Consider the following 15,869-nt stretch of genomic DNA (forward strand, 5'->3'; position numbering starts at 1 on the left):
TTTTTGAACATTTTCATTACCACACACAAAAATAATAAGAATAAAAATTAAAGTGAAAAAGAAGGTTTTGGTGGTGGTAGTTTTTAAGATGAGAAGTACTACAGCATATTTCTGTGCTGATGGGAATGGGCCATTAGAAAGGGAAGACTTCTGGAGCCAAAGCAAGAGGGAGCTGGGAGCAAGAGGGTGCACAAGGTCTTGGCCTTGGATGAGAGAGAAGGGAAAAGTATTTGGGTGCAGATGCTGGAAGCAGGGGGAAATTTCTTTTGGTTGCATCCATCTTCTCTGTGAAATAGCCGAGAGGAAAGATGGAAGGGGAGGATTGGGGGTTTGAAGAGAGTGGAGAAGGTATGAATTCATCATTTTAGGAGACTTAGAATAAGTGAATGGACTTAGGAAGGTGGACAGTTAGTGAGAAGTATGAGTTCACTTTCAGTGAATGGTTTTGAATTTAAAATGAGACCAGTCATCCTGCTTGGTTGTTTTCCGCCAGCTGCTATTGAAGATTAGTATTTAACCAGGGTTGGGGTTTTGTGAGTGAGCATGATAAAGGGAGAGAGGGACAAGGGAGTTGAGAGTATGTAAAAGAAAGATTAGGGTGATGGCCCCTGAACAGCTGAGAAAAGATGAAACTGCAGACATGAAGTTAGGAGGAAGTGTGATTATTTTTAATGGCAGTCTCTAAGGGGTGACCACAGGAGTGGACAAGATAAGTGGGGGAGAAGGAGTAAAAAAAAAAGTAGGAGGTCAGGGTATTGGAAAGATCTCTTTATAAATATTAAAGACACCAAGAATAATAGAAATGTTGTGTAGGGAAAGGGGAGCAGTGAGCCAGGTACTAGAGAGAGTGTGGGGGTGAGGGGTGTAGATGACTGTGTCAAGGAGTAATAGTGGGAGTGGATCTGGTGGTGTGAGCTTCAACTTGGGGATTTAGGGAGGAGAGAGGGACAGAAGTCTGAAAGAACAGGCAAGGAGGTGCACGGCTCCCACTTCCAGTCCCATGATGCGAGGACTAGGGGGAGAGAAAACAGCCAATTTGCGAGGGCCACGGGATTGGGTCCTCATGAAAGAGTGTCGTTTCAGTTAGAGCAAGAAGATGAAGGGACCGGATGGGAAAGAGGTTGCCTGAGACTGTGTTCCAGAGGATACAGTGATGGATGCGGGAATTGGGGTGGGGTGGCGTTCAGGGTCAGGTTAGGAGCTGTCTAGAGCAGCATTGTCCAGTAGAAATAGGTGAGCTACATGGTTAACTTAGTTTCCTAGTAGTTGTGTTAACAAAAGTAAAAAGAAGCAGGTGAAATGAATTTTGATGTGTTTTACTTAACCCAATGTATCCAAAATTTTCAACATGAGGTTAATATAAAAAAAATTGTTGAGATGGTTTGTATTTCTTTTCATGCTAAAACTTTAAAATCAGGTATGTATTTTTTACTTGGAGCACATCTCAACTTGAACTAACCACACTTCAAGTGCTCAGTAGCCATATGTGGCTAGTGACTACCATATTGGACAGCAGAGGTCTAGAACCATACTGGACAGTGGAGGTCTAGAATCTCTTGGAAGAGAGTCTTGGGTTCATGGCGGTGTGTGGCCTTGGTCTTGACTATCTCCATGGCAGATGGTGATGGGGAGGCCAAGAGTGTGGAGAGGGAGAGGTTGGGGGTCTTCCAGGAGCACCTGGAGCTCTGGGGCCCCCTCTTCACTCCCACTGTTGGAGGTGTGGAAGCCCAGCAAGGCTGGGCTCAGGTGAAGATGAGGAACTCTGCAGTTCAGACCCTTCACCCTGCAGGTGGAGAGGTAGTGGCCATTGTAATTATTACGAATGACTTGGAGTACATGCCTGTGGAGCAAGGGTTCTTTGGACACAACTTTGAGAAATTGTGGCTTAATGCATTGTGCCCAGGAGTTGCTCTGTGTACAGAGGCCATGGGCAGGACTACCTGGACCCTGTTGGGTTTTGCCAGGAAAGACTTCTTCAGTGAGTGGAGTCTGTCTTCCTTGGACTGGACTGAGCCAAATATCAGCTTGTCTGCTGATTATAAAACATCTTCATTCTTTTGGAAATTGTGGTTGTAACTGAAGAAACTTTGCAGTGAGAAGGAAAAAAGCAAGGTGTTTTGTTTTGTGTGAGCGAGGTGGCCATAGAATGTATTTCTCTAGATTCCTTTGGTTATTCGACAGTGTTTCTGTTGGACTTTCCATTCAATTTTCTGTACTCATTGGGTTCCTATTAGACAGTTCCAGGAAGTTGGTACAAGTTTTGAGAAGGGTTCAAGAAAGGTGGTTTTGTTAGGTGGTGATCTTACTCCTTTCTATCAGGGAATTGGAGACTGATCTTCTCTTTGGAGAGATATGTCTATAGGCCAATGTTTACCAAATTTCAGTCACCTCAGGACCATCTTTTGTCATATCCATAGTCTTACTTACATTACTATTTACATAATATCATATGTAAAGTAAAACTATACCACTAGTTTGATATACTAGCTGTATTTTCACCTTTCCACTAAAATAAGTATATGCTAGTGAAATAAATGCTCATCGACATTAGCATCCCAGCTTGCACTTTAGCAAATGATGCTGCAGGTGGAAGATTAAGGAGTGGGAGGTTGCAGGAGGATTTGGGCCCTTCAGACAGAGAGAAATGCAATTCTCTTAACAGGTGCGGCTTTATGAATGGACAACGGAGAAGGAGCTTCGCACTGAGTGCAACCACTACAACAACATCATGGCCCTCTACCTGAAGACCAAGGGCGACTTCATCCTGGTGGGCGACCTGATGCGCTCGGTGCTCCTGCTGGCATACAAGCCCATGGAAGGGAACTTCGAAGAGGTAGTGGGGTTGGGGGCAGCGGATTGTCCACTCAAGCCTGTACTGGGAACTGCTCTTTGTCCATGACCCCTGCCAGTGTTTCTCTGGTGGTGAAGGATAGTCAAGCCCTGTCGGGGCAGAAATGTTTTCCCTGGCACGTGCATCTGTAGGGAATAATTATTTTCAGAGATCCCAACTCAAACTCTGCATAGGAGTCATCTCTGGCTGATTGCAATCAAATTGGTTGTGTTGGCCAGAAATTGGTGGGGGGGGAGGTAATCTTTCCAGGGAGGTGTTTGTTAAACACAGGACTATATCTTCTATAGGGTGGGGTCATGGCTTCTGACTAAAAAAGACAAGTCCCAGAACTGGATTCCATTCAGATCCTGCTGATTGTGTTTTCTTATTTTAACCTATTTTAAGATCGCTCGAGACTTTAACCCCAACTGGATGAGTGCTGTGGAAATCTTGGATGATGACAATTTCCTGGGGGCTGAAAATGCCTTTAACTTGTTTGTGTGTCAGAAGGATAGGTGAGCAGCCAGCTGTGGCAGTGGTGGGACGGGACCAGGGCTCCCAGGTCTGTGAGGAATGAGGGCTTTGGGTTCTCTGTCATATTCAGGACTCCTCTTCACAGAGGTAGAATTTTTTCATGAGAGAATTGAAGGCCACAAAATTGGCCTCTTCACACTGGCTCTCGCTGTGGAGTGTGTGGACCCACTGGAGCAGCTCAGCACAGGGTGGTACCCATGGTGTGGGGTTCTGTGTCCCCAGGCCCGGGGGTGGAAACTTGAGGCCATGTGGCGAGTCCCTGATTCTGCCTTTTCAGTGCTGCCACCACTGACGAGGAGCGGCAACACCTGCAGGAGGTCGGGCTCTTCCACCTGGGTGAATTTGTCAATGTCTTTTGCCATGGCTCTCTGGTTATGCAGAATCTGGGCGAGACTTCCACTCCAACACAGGGCTCGGTGCTCTTTGGCACAGTCAATGGCATGATTGGTAAGGTTAGCCCTTACGTGGGCATGCTCCCACACAGGTCTCCTTCCTGAGGTCACCAATATGAGGGGCTGGGGGGAGGAGTTGGACACAACCTGGAAGTTTACTAGAGGCTGCAGCCAGCACGCTCCTCGTGTTTTTTACTTGGGCTGCCATTGGTGGAGGATGCCATCTCTGGGCTCTGGAGCCCTCTGTAGCTCACTGCCCTTCCCTTCCTCAGGGCTGGTCACCTCACTGTCAGAGAGCTGGTACAATCTCCTGTTGGACATGCAGAATCGACTCAATAAAGTCATCAAAAGTGTAGGCAAGATCGAGCACTCCTTATATCCTTCCCAGAGGCTTCCCTTGCCTAAGAAGCACATCCTGGCAGATGCAAAAGCAGTAATCTCAAAGCTGCTTCTGGAAATCACTGTCCATTTAGGAAATGTCTTAACTAGATTCCTGCAAGGAAACAAGGCATTTTTGTTCTTAAACCTTTTCTTATGGGATATTTCAAGCATTTATAATAGTGGACAGAGAATAGTGTAATGAATCCCCATGTTCCTGTCATTCAGCTTCAACTGGTCCATCTTGGAAGTGAACAAATGCGTCTGCCCCTGCTCTACTTAATGTTGCATGCCAAACAGTAGGTTTAGATCATGACTTGGCAGCACATCCTTTCAGGGAATTTCTTGGGGGCAGCGGTGTCTGAGGATCCTCGCTAGGAGAGACTAACAGAAGAGGGGAAAAAAAGTGGAGATGCCGAAAACTCGGGAGGCCCGGGAATCAGCCACTTTGGGACATCCAGAATCCCAGCACTGTAGGATATTTCCATTTCTTACAGGAGTCATAAAGAGCTCTCCCTGGGGAGGAGTTGGGAGGGCTCCAGCCTGTGAGTCTGGGATTGGTCACATCTCTGCTAGAAGGGCATATGGTTCAGCCTAGATCTAGCCAGGGAATAGAAGGTGGGCTGATGGCTTGGATTTTAGCAGGATTTTGCTCATGCCACTTAATTCACTGAGCCTCAGTTTATTCATCTGTGAAACATTGAGATTAGCCTTAGGTGAGTGGTTCTTACCAGGTGTGTATATCAGATTAACCTACAGCACTTTTGAAAAACATACATGTCCAGGCTTTACTCTAATAGTGTCTGATCACACTAGTTGAGAACCATTGAGTTAGGTAATAATTTTCCCTTTCAATTCTAAAAATGTCCAAAAAGCACTGTGAATCTTGGTTGTAACTATCATTTCCTGTTCTAAACCTGATGATCGCTTTAGATTGTGGTCCTGCTCAGAGGTGGGGCGACTCAAGTGAGTATTTCCAAATAATCACGCATTCCTTAACTCACCTGTCCACCTGGAGATCTTTTCATACTGAGCGAAAGACAGAACCGGCCACAGGCTTTATCGATGGGGACTTGATTGAGAGTTTCCTGGATATCAGCAGACCCAAGATGCAGGAGGTTGTGGCAAACCTACAGGTGAGCTGTGGGGTCTCAGTCCCGGGCCAGTTAAATAAGTCCATTGGGGGCAGGGCATGTCAGCAGACTATGAGAACTGTGGGTATATCTCGATTCTAAGACGCCAAGGGCCCTTTAAGGATTTTTCTTACCCAAAAGGAAGGCGGAGTCTGAGGGAAAGGAGATGTAATCAAAGCTCATGGGGACCCACCAGGTACCAGGCACTGATCTGGGAAAAAACCAGGACACATTTCAGGCATGTCTGGGATCTCTGGCAGACCCAAAGGTGGGAGGCAGGGTCAGGATCCTGCAGGGAAGAGGAATTCCCATAATACTGGAGTTTGGGATATTGCTCATTGGAGATGGTGCCTCTGGAGAACCATCCTTGAAGTGGGGAACTGAATGCAGATGGTGGCAGAGGAGCCAGGCTTTGCCTTCAGACCTTGCTGCCCTGTCCCTGCAAAGGAGAGGTGTGGGTTTCTGATGAGTCCTTCCTCCCTGGCTGTGGTGGAGCTGTGTCCTCCCTGTCTCTTGTGGCTTGTGGGGATAATGGCTTGTCTCTCCCAGAGATGTGTGGGCATCCCATTCCCCAGGTAAGGGAGAGTCTGGTGTTGGCCCGCACAGACCCTCCCCCTTTCCTTGCAGTACGACGATGGCAGTGGTATGAAGCGAGAGGCCACCGCAGATGACCTCATCAAGGTTGTGGAGGAGCTAACTCGGATTCACTAGCCAAGGACAGAGATCCCCTTTCCCACACCCTCCCCTCCTCCCCCTTCTCTACCATTGTCTTCTTGGCCATGGGAAGCGTTTCCCTAAGCCAGCTTTCCCCACACGCACAGTGCACCTGTGTGGAAATGGGGTTTCTTAGAACTAAATCCAGTTCACTAGAGACCTGAAATAGGCTAAAGGTGAAATATCTTCTCCATGGATTTTCACCAGTCTCCCATGATTCCAGCCATCACCTTGGACCACCAAGCTTCAACTGGTGTTGGCCACTTTTCCTCGTTCCAGGGAGGGATTATGCCGCTTTTCGGCTGAAAGGAAGCTGTGTGTGTGTGTGTGTGTGTCTCATGCATTTTCCTCTATCTTTTTATTTAGGTTAGGGGTGTGGAAAGGTTGTGTGTAGGGGGAAGAGGGGTGGGAGGGTTTCATAGTCTTTGGAGTGTGAGCTTCCTTTTACTTTCTTCTGTTGCCTCTGCAAACTTTGGGGCCTGGAGGTTTGAGCACCAGGCTATGGGCTGCTGGAGAATAAAACCTGGAGATGGTGGATGATCCCCAAGCCATGGCCCTTTTGTCTCTGGAGAACCGCCTTCTTCGGAGGGAAGGAGGTGGGGTATGTGTGAATTGGTTGTTAGTTTCTGAGTTTTACCAAATAAAGTAGAATCTAAGAAGAAAAATACATTTGTTTTTGCCTTTCTTCCCCTGTCCAATTTATTGCATGACAGCTGCTGTAATCACTTGTTCTTGCTACTACAAGAACTCAAGTAGTGAAGTGACATCTGTACCTCTTCTTTGCCATGTGATAGTTTTTGGTGGAATCTCAAGAATGGTGTCAGGTTTTGGAAATTCAGTCAGTCCATTTGATTCCCAGTTGCTTCTGCTCTTAACCTGCTGGGCCTGGGGGTTGCCTGGGCTGCCTTTCCTTGGGCTGACTTCGTTTTAGAGCCAGATGTGTGTGTGACATCCAGCAAGCAGCCCTCAGGCGTTCCTTGGCTCCGCCAAGTGGCCCCTCACACACCTCCCAGCGTCCTCTCGCCACATGCCCTTTGGATTCTCATTTTATTCCCTCTGGTCTAATTAAGTGACCCTTCGGTGCCTTTGGTTTGAAACTACTTCTCATTTGGGGGTAAGCAAACTGTACCTTCTTTCAATTCAGTGGGTCAGAGTGTCTGGGGCCACATTTCCAGCAGGGACCCAGTGGGAATAAAGGTGGCTCTGTCCCGGCAGTGGAGTGGGGTTGATCCTAGACATGTTGGCCGGCTCCTTTAAGACCAGCCTTTGATACAGTGTCAGGAAAAGTGTGGTTTCCACTGTGGTTTTGAGAGATTCTAGCTTCAAAGGAAAAGTGCAAGGGAACATCTCTACTTTGGGGGTCTTCTGGAGTAAGTTTCCTTCCTCGGAGGCATTCCTTGTGTTTCATTATCCTTTTTCCTCCTCTCCCGGGATTTATGAGGATGCAGGGTGAGGGTCTCAGGAGAAAAAATAATTAGCATCTCTCAGAAACCACAGTTTGGAACTTGAAACGCAACACTGTGATTTGAATTCTTTAAAAGTCATGGTTTGAATTTGAAAAGGCTTTGCCACCCTGCCAGAGACCAGCTCTAATGAGGCAGGCAAGCAACAGTCTCCAGATTGTGATTAGTTTTAAAATTTCATCTTAGATGGGAGGGTTGACCCTACGGTGCCAAGATCAGGAAGATAGAATGTGGTGGGATGATTATTTTGGTTCTCTTTGGTGGTTGACATTCAGCTATTGAGACCTGCTACATTGAGTAGGAGGGTCGTTACTTGTCAGTGGCTTCCATCTTGACTTTGGAAGCTGTGGAGTCTTTGCAACTTTATGCTATTTTTTGTTTTCTACAACCTTGAATTTCCAGCAGCCCATGTGGAAACACATTTTGCAGCCACACTCCCACATCCCCTATTTAAAACCATTAATCACCTCCGGGGGTGAAAGGTTGACTTTGGAGCTTCACTGCAGCCAGCTGGAATGGCTCCTTTCCATGTAGGCGCTGATGAGCTAGCCTCACTCCTGGCCTCTGCATGAACAGACCGTTGGGAAAATAATAGAAACACTGACTCATCACATGACCGTTTGGACAGGGTCACCCGCCAGAGGCGTTCTTTCTGCAGACAACAACAGCTTGGATCCTCCGCCCTCTGTGGAGGGTCCTTCTTACTGAGAAGCTACAAGTCACAGAAGTGGAGAAGAAACTCTGAGGAACTTCAGTTGAGGGATGTGCCCAAACTACCCATTGAAGATGAACAGAATGTTAAGTTAGAGATTCTCGGAGCCTGGGGGTCAAATAAACAAAAAGACAAGAAAAAGAAAATAGCTAAAACCAAAGTATTGGAGCGACTTGGTTGAAGTAGACATAAGGGGCCAGGTGAATGCCACAGGGCTAGCGAAACTTTATGGTGAAATGAAAGAAATGCGCGGGGCTATTTAGAAAATTGTTTTGGGACTCACCAATAGAAATTTACTACATCTTAAGTATCCCAAGTCTTTCCTTAAGTAGACATGGATTTTCCTGAAGCACGAAGTTGCATCTCAGCTATTTCACTGGCTGATTGGCCAGCAGAGGGCGAACCCTGTCAGAGAATGAGTTTTGAGAATGCCGGTAGCCAAGGTGTGCTGGAGTCTGCGGCGTGACAAGGGTGTGAAAGGGAGGTTTTGTCCTGTGACCAATGCCAGGGGAATCTGTGGGTAGCCCCAGAACCTGTTTGACCTTGAGTGGTGGTCTAAGTAGGAATGGGAAGTGCAGTGCTGCGATAGATTTTGGGGGCCCAAGGAAGGGGCTTAACGTTTCTCCCTATTCCTGACAATTCAGGTCTAGATTTCTAGGGAAGTTCCGAATGTATTTCCCTAATCAGGGCTGCTGTTGAAGCACTTGTAAGTAGGGGTGAGGAATGCTGTGTGGGCTGTGGAGAAGGTGCAACATCTGGATGTTGGAGGTAAGAAGGAAGATACCCTAGGATTCTGAGGACTCAGATTGTACACAGATGAGGAAATCTCATTCATCTTAAGCTATAGGACATTTTGGCAACCTACTTGCTGAGACTTCATTGACTAGAAGATGGATCAAAACTAACAAGGTAAGATAACAGCATAAGTGTGAACATCTGTAAAAACTGGATCACACAGGTTCAGGTAGGGGCCATAGCAGCATGTGTTTTAAAGACAATAACACAAAAACATGACAAGAAACACCTGAGGTTTTCCTTGGTGGCAAACTCAGTGTTATGAACTAACTGTATTATGGGATGGCCCAAAATGCCAAATAATTTCAGGCTGCATTAATAAAAGCATGGCCTCTGGAAGGAAGGAGGGGAGAGTTCAGTTCCCTGCTAGTGCCCCATGTTTATTTGTGGCCAGCCACATTGAAGACCTCAGGGATGGGCTGAGGGCAGAGCCAGTGGAGGGAACGGTAGGGTAAGAACCAAAAGATCCAGGGTCGTTTAGCTGGAAAGTAAAGAAACTTTCTACCAAATGTAGTTATATTAACTGGATTGGGCTGCATTTAACAGGTCATGAGTTCCTTATCCCAGAAGTGTTTAAGCAAAACCTTGGTTAATTGGGTCTAGGTGGCCAGGGATGATTCCTGCACAGAACAGAATGTAAACCTCCCTCATCCTTTCAGCTCTCTACCAGCTGGATGATTCTGATTTCCATCCACCACCTGCTCACCACCGCCCTGCCTTCACCTCTCCGCCCCCCCCCAAAGTCTCTGACCAGTGGCCTGGGGCAGCTGCAGAAGCAGGCAAAGGGTCCAGTTCTGCCTCTGCTGCTCCCCTCCTGACAGCCCCAGCTCCTCCCTCCCCCACCCCCCACCAGCCAGTAGCTGGGGAGTTAGGCCGTCCCCCCCTGGGTGCCTGGAGGAGCCTGTGGGTTCAAGACCCACCATCCCTTGCAGCCAGGGGTTAAGGTGCAAACCAGATGGCGGGCTGGGGGCCCGCCTAGAACTGCCCTGAGCAACGCTGGGTTCGGATTTCAACGCTTCCCACCTTTTCCTGACAACAGAGACATCTGGGGCTCCACTGAGACATGCAATGCCGGGGACGCGCGGCCTCCCGAGCCAGCCTTGTTCCCCGAAGTCTCTTCCCAGGGCCCTGGTCTGACGCCCACAGCCCTTCGCAGGAAGCCGACTCCCAAACCTGGGCAGGGGGTGTAACACGGCTGAGGGCGAAGCCCCGCCCCCAGGGGTCCCTGATCTTTGCCCTTGCGCCTCCTCCAGAGGCCCTCGGCGAGTAGGCGGCGCGGCCCTTTGTGTGTTTCGCTCGGAGGGTCCGGGGCACCCCCGCAACCCCCCAGCCGTCCACCGTGTTCCCTCGCGGCCCCCGGCCCCTCCTCCTTGGCGTCCCCAGCCCCCCTGCTCGGCTCCGCGTGCCAGCTCGGGGCTCGCTGGTTCGCTCCCCGCGGCGCCCGGAGGAGGGGCGAGGGCCAGCAGCCCCCTCCCCCGCGTGCGGCGCCGGAGCCAAGCCGAGCCGGGGGGACCCGCCGCCGCCGGTCATGTGGGTCCGACTGCTCCTCCGGGCCGCCTGCGCCGCGCTCCTGCTGCCGGGAGCCCCGGCCCGAGGCTACACCGGGAGGAAGCCTCCCGGGCACTTCGCGGGCCGAAAGGTCAGCGCCCCCGCGCCCTCCCGGGCCCCGCCGCGACGGCGCTACCGGCGTGGAGTGGAGAGGCGCAGAAAGGCGCCCCCGAGTCGCCCGCAGCCGCGGGCTGGGACTCCGCCTGGGACTCTGTCCGCTCGCGGGCGCGGCCCAGGGGGGTCCGGACAAAGAGACAGCAACTTATGCCCCAAGGCTGGTACCCGTTCTGCGCCACTGCCGAGGGTTGTCCTGGCTGGGATCTGGGGGCTCCCAGACAGGGCTGGGGGACGGGGACAGAAAGCCAGACGCAGGGTGAGCACATCTGCGTCTGCCCCGGAGCGCCGACCCCTAGCGAGGGGAGGCTGGGACGTGCCTCCTGGTCTCCGGACTGGTTGGCGTTCGCTCCCCCTCGTGCCGGTCACCCCCTGCCTTGACAGTGCCCGGTCTCCTCGACTGGTCTCCTCGGCTGAGCCGGCCGCTTTGGGACTGGGGGCGCATCCACCGTGGATCTGGGATCCGCGGGGATCTCTCCGGGTTGGGTTCCGGTTTCCGCCGGGTGTGCGCGCGGGCGGGGGCTGGGGGGTACCCCCGGGTTGTCTTTCCCGATGGATGCCGCCCGCTGCACGTGTTTCCCCCGCGGGAGGCCCGGCCGCCGCGGCGCCGAGCGCGTGTGTGCGTGATGCTCCGGGCGAGGGAACACGCTGTCAGCCGGCGGCCTGGCCCGCGGCCACGCTCCTCCGGGGGGCGCGCATCGGGGGCCGGCGCGCCGGGCTCGCTGCTCGCACGTGCGTTCCGCGGCCACCGCCAGTTCCTGCTCAGAGCGCGGCCTGGCTCCGCGGCGTTTCAGAGCCTGCCTTGCCACCTGTCTCCCGGAGCTGCCCGCCCTAGGGGACTCCCTGGGACGCTCCGGCGGGCGCTCGGCCTCGGCCCACCGGAGAGCGCGGCTCCACCAGCCTCTCCCGGCATCCTTCGTCTGAACTTTGGTGGCACCGCCTGTCCCTTTCAGGGGTCTGTCTCATTAGTCCGGTCTGAGGGGCGGGAGCTGCTGATCCCTCCCTCCCAGGCTGCTCCAGCAAGGGGGCTGGGTGTGACATCATTGCCAGGCCTCCCCCAGGCCCAGAAAGCCCCTTTTACTGTGACGACATCAGAAAGGAAAAAAGGCCTTTGGAGAGACAGTTTTCTGCAGACTTTTCTGTCCTGCCAGGGCATCCATCTGGAGCATCCCATTCCAGAATACTTGTCACATTTGAAATTACCTTCTCAATATCCACTTCCCCACCAGACTGTTCTCCCCTGGAGCAGGTGCACATCTGACACGTCCGTCTGTGCCCCCCCGTGCCCGGCCCTGGGCCCAGCACAGAGCAAGTGCTCAGCAAACTGACCCCCTGGCTAAATGCTGTTCCCATCCGCCTTGGAACACAGGTGGAGCAGAGTTGGGGAGGCTGTTCGTGTCCCTACTCTGTTGCACTAGGGTTCTCCATTCAAACCAGACTGGAGGTCATCACCCTCTGCCCGGCACAGTCACCAGAACCAGTCATGGCCCTGGGCTGTCCCCTCCAGGCCTGTGCGCGGGCTGTCCCTCTGCCTGGCCCACCCTCTCCCCTCCTTGCCTTCGACTGGCCGCCTCTGCTCCTCTCTCCCACAGCAGCATAGTTGCTGCCCTTCCAGGAAAGCACCCCAAACCCTCTCAGGCCTCCTTAGTCCCTCTGGTTGTGGCAGTTGTCACCCTGTGTTGTTGTCACCTGGTTCTTTGTCTGCCCAGGACCCTTGAGGGTGGGGACAGCAGCTTGTGCCTCGCCCAGCATTGGGCACACAGGTGGATGCACCTCCGGCTTTCTGCCCTTCTGGACAGTGGATCCAGCTGTGGACTCTGTACCAGTTGAGCAGACCCCCTTGCCTCCAGCTTTGGGCATGTCCCCTCCCACATCACCTATGCTGGTGCCCTCCAAGGGTGCCCTTCCTCCTCCTTCCTTCTCAACCTTTCCCTCATTTTTTGAGCACCTATATGTGTGAGGCACTGCTCTAGGGGCTGCTGTGACAAGGAAGATGAAACACTTGTCCTCGGGGGATGGTGGAGGAGACAGACAAGGAACGTATCAACAAATTAATTGGTAATTAACGTTACAAGATGTGTTAAGAGGCAGAGGAAGAGTGTTCAAGAAAAGTCTCTCTGAGGAGGGGACATGTGAGCAGAGGTGAGATGAGGGAGGGAGCCGGTGTGTGCCTGGGGAGAGCCTTCCGGAAGGAGGGACCTGCATGTGCAAAGGTCCTGGGGCAGCCGTGCCAGCTCTTCATCCATCACAGTCTTTCCCCCTCAGCTCCGACGCCCCTTTCTCTGGCCACTCTGTGTTCCCAGGGCAGGCTTCTGTAGGAAGCGGCTCTGTTCTTGCACACTTTTGTGTTTATTCTGCTTCCCAGGAGAGGCTGTCTGGGTCATTTTTCTTCCGAAACATCCCATTGCCCCTCCAGGGGGTCTTGATAACTGTTGACTGGCTTAAAGAAGGCTGGGATGTTCTCGCTGCCCTGTGGACCAATCCCTCCCCCAGGACAGCACGTGGAAAGTGCTCTCTCCTCTCTTGCAGACGCCGTCTGGGCCCCCACGTCTGCCTCTCGGGGTTTGGGAGCGGCTGCTGCCCTGGCTGGGCACCCTCCGTGGGCAGTGGGCACTGCACCCTGCGTAAGTGTTCCCTAAGCCTCCTCCAGTGGCAGTGTGCATCACCAGCGCTCAGTCCCTGGGCCGGCCTGAGGGGCAAATGGGGAGACCCCAGCCCCCACACCCTCACCCTCATTTCTCCTCTCAGCCCTCTGCTCCTTCGGCTGTGGGAGTGGCATCTGCGTCGCTCCCAACGTCTGCTCATGCCAGGATGGAGAGCAAAGGGCCACCTGCCCAGGTAACTGGGGCCGGGCAAGGGCTGATGGGAACAACTGTGTTAACATTGATTGACGTCATGTGCCAGGCCCTGGGCGCTTGAGGTGTGTCCTATCATGTCACCTGCAAACAACCCTATTAGGCAGGCCTTGTCATTTCCATTTTATAGATGAACAAACCAAGGCACGGAAGTTAGTGACTTGTCCAGGGCCTGTTTGCCTCCCAAGCCGCCCTTCCAACAGAACTCAGGAGCAGCCCCGGTGGTGGGGAGGGGCGGCGGGGACTGCGGCGCGCATGGGGCGCACTTGCAGGTGTTCTGCCTGTTCTAGCAGCCCACGGTTCCTGCGGGGAGTACGGCTGTGACCTTACCTGTAACCACGGCGGCTGTCAGGAGGTGGCCCGAGTGTGCCCTGTGGGCTTCTCGATGACAGAGACAGCGGTTGGCATCAGGTGTACAGGTGAGAGGCCCAGGAGTGGTAGGGGATGGGGTGGGGGGAGGAGAGCCAGTTCCGTCTCCTCCTCCGTGTCCTGCCAGGATGGTCTCTGGAGCCAGGAGGGAGGCAGGGAAGCATCGGAACAGAGGAAAGCCCATCACTTCTGATCACAAATGTTTATTGAACGCCTATTATGGGCAGGGACTGAGCTAGTCCCTAACAGCAGTTGCGGAGCTTCTGGATGTGGGGGAGGCAAGGAACAGGCAAGAGCTGTCCCGTGCAACGGGGACCATGACTGGGGGGTTCGAGGTGTTGGGGTCCACAGAATGGCCACGTCACCCAGACAGGCAAGGGGGTGTGTTGATGAGGGAAGTCGCCCCTGGGAAAGTGACATTTGAAAGATGAGGGGAAGAAGGGAAAGCAAAACTCAACAATTATTTTGTAAAAGTATTATTTGTTCTTGATTTAAAGAAAAAAACTTCCTGCAGGCAAAGTCTGTTACCTTCCCCAAAGGCAGCCCCAGCAACCAGTTTCTTTGCCTAACTTTCCAGAGAGTTGAAATGCCTTTTTTGGAGTTTTAACTTTTTTTGGCAAAATAATGTCTGTCCCCAAATATAAACGTAAGAGATAACTCATTTTAGACCATTTGGAAAACAAAAGAAAGGAGGAAAGATGAAAATAAACATGCCCCAGAAGTCCCAAACCAGAGATCCTTGTTACTAAAATGTTGAAATTATTTTTCATCCTTTTTCCCTGGTTTGTGTATGTGTGTCTTTGTGAGTGTGCAGACATGTATAGATATGTATGTGAAGGCATGCACGTTCATGTGTGTGTTTTACAAAATTGGGATCAGACCTTACATATAGCTTCTGTTCATTGTTTTCCTCACTTAATTTTGTATTTTAACACTAGATATGCCTCAAAGCAATTTTTAATGGCTGCATCATGCAGCTGCTGTAATTTAAACACCTAGTTCCCTGTGAGCTGTCACTCAGGCTGTTGGCAATGTTCCACTACTTGAAATAATACTGCAGTAAAGAGGCTTCTTGTCAGCACCTCTGATTATTTCCCAGAAGCGGAACTATCAGGTCAAAGGGCATTTACTAAGGAAGTCCTGGTGCCCGTCGATCAACCCCCCTCAGAAGGTCGAAGCACTTGGTCTTCCCCTCAGTATCTTTCACCGTGGAGGCCTTTCTGCCCATCCTTCTTGTTGTAGAGTCTAGCTGCACCAAGGAGAATCCCAAGAAAAATGTCAAAGCGAGCATAGGGCAGGGCGGCACTGGCCGCGGCCACGAGGGATCCGAGTGGGATGGGGTTAGTCTGGGAGGACTTCTTGGAGGTGGTGGGCATGGGCTTGAAGGTGGGAGGAGTGAGCAGACACGAGGTAGAGAAAGCAAGGGGACTGAGCAAGCGGGTCAGGAGAGGGGTATCCAGTGGGCCTGTGGGTAGGGGTGGGAGACTCCGGTGCAGCCCGGAATGAGCAGAGCTGGCTCTGTTGTTAGGTGGGGGAAGGTAGGCCACGAGACAGGATTTGCGGAGTCCCCTTTCCCAGCCCCCTCACCCCCCAGGCCTGGATATCTCACCAGGTTAGCTTTCCTAAAGTAGAACTTGGATCAAGGCACCCCAACCTGGGCAGAACTCTCCCAGAACTCACTCCCTTGGTCTCAGAACAAAGTCTGGCCTCCTCTGTCTAGTGTTGAGGGTGCTACCCTCCAGCCCTGTCCCCCACTGTCCCAGCAGCAGCCCCAACCCTCAGCCAGATGGGGCACCAGCCATTGCCTGCTGGCTCCTCAGCCTCTTTCTCCTGGGGCAGCCCGCCCCCGTTGCTCCCTCTTGGCCATGCCCGAGCGGCCAGCCTCTGGCCTGGGCATCTGTCACCCCTAGCCCACGCTGGCCTCCTGTGGGGTGTGTCCTGGCTCTCGTGTCATCAGGCTGTCAACGTCTGGAAAGTCAGGTCTGTCTTAGACCTATTTGTGTCCTCAATGGTCTCTCTCGGGGTCTGCTGC

At 52.3% G+C, this 15,869-nt stretch overlaps 2 protein-coding genes across 3 annotated transcripts in view; both read left to right on the plus strand.

Annotated features, from left to right (window-relative positions):
• Nucleotides 1-6,648, plus strand: part of DDB1 (damage specific DNA binding protein 1) — a 29,060-nt gene extending 22,412 nt beyond the window's left edge. The window contains exons 22-27 of the mRNA XM_037838251.1: nt 2,663-2,833; nt 3,236-3,345; nt 3,642-3,811; nt 4,029-4,131; nt 5,147-5,270; nt 5,895-6,648. Coding sequence (XP_037694179.1) covers nt 2,663-2,833; nt 3,236-3,345; nt 3,642-3,811; nt 4,029-4,131; nt 5,147-5,270; nt 5,895-5,978 — 762 coding nt within the window. The 3' untranslated portion in view covers nt 5,979-6,648. The remainder of the gene's footprint in view (nt 1-2,662; nt 2,834-3,235; nt 3,346-3,641; nt 3,812-4,028; nt 4,132-5,146; nt 5,271-5,894) is intronic.
• A 3,831-nt stretch (nt 6,649-10,479) lies between these two features.
• VWCE (von Willebrand factor C and EGF domains) overlaps nt 10,480-15,869 on the plus strand; it is a 35,956-nt gene continuing 30,566 nt past the window's right edge. Inside the window, exons 1-4 of one of the 2 annotated variants that reach the window (XM_037838257.1) lie at nt 10,480-10,590; nt 13,123-13,237; nt 13,362-13,451; nt 13,759-13,887. In XM_037838257.1, the coding sequence (XP_037694185.1) occupies nt 10,480-10,590; nt 13,123-13,237; nt 13,362-13,451; nt 13,759-13,887 (445 nt within the window). Of the gene's footprint in view, nt 10,591-13,122; nt 13,238-13,361; nt 13,452-13,758; nt 13,888-15,869 lie in introns of those variants that run through there. The other variant, XM_037838252.1, reaches the window with a different exon arrangement.

Source organism: Choloepus didactylus, chromosome 6, assembly GCF_015220235.1.
Source record: "Choloepus didactylus isolate mChoDid1 chromosome 6, mChoDid1.pri, whole genome shotgun sequence".
In the NCBI taxonomy this organism is placed as follows: Eukaryota; Metazoa; Chordata; class Mammalia; order Pilosa; family Megalonychidae; genus Choloepus; species Choloepus didactylus.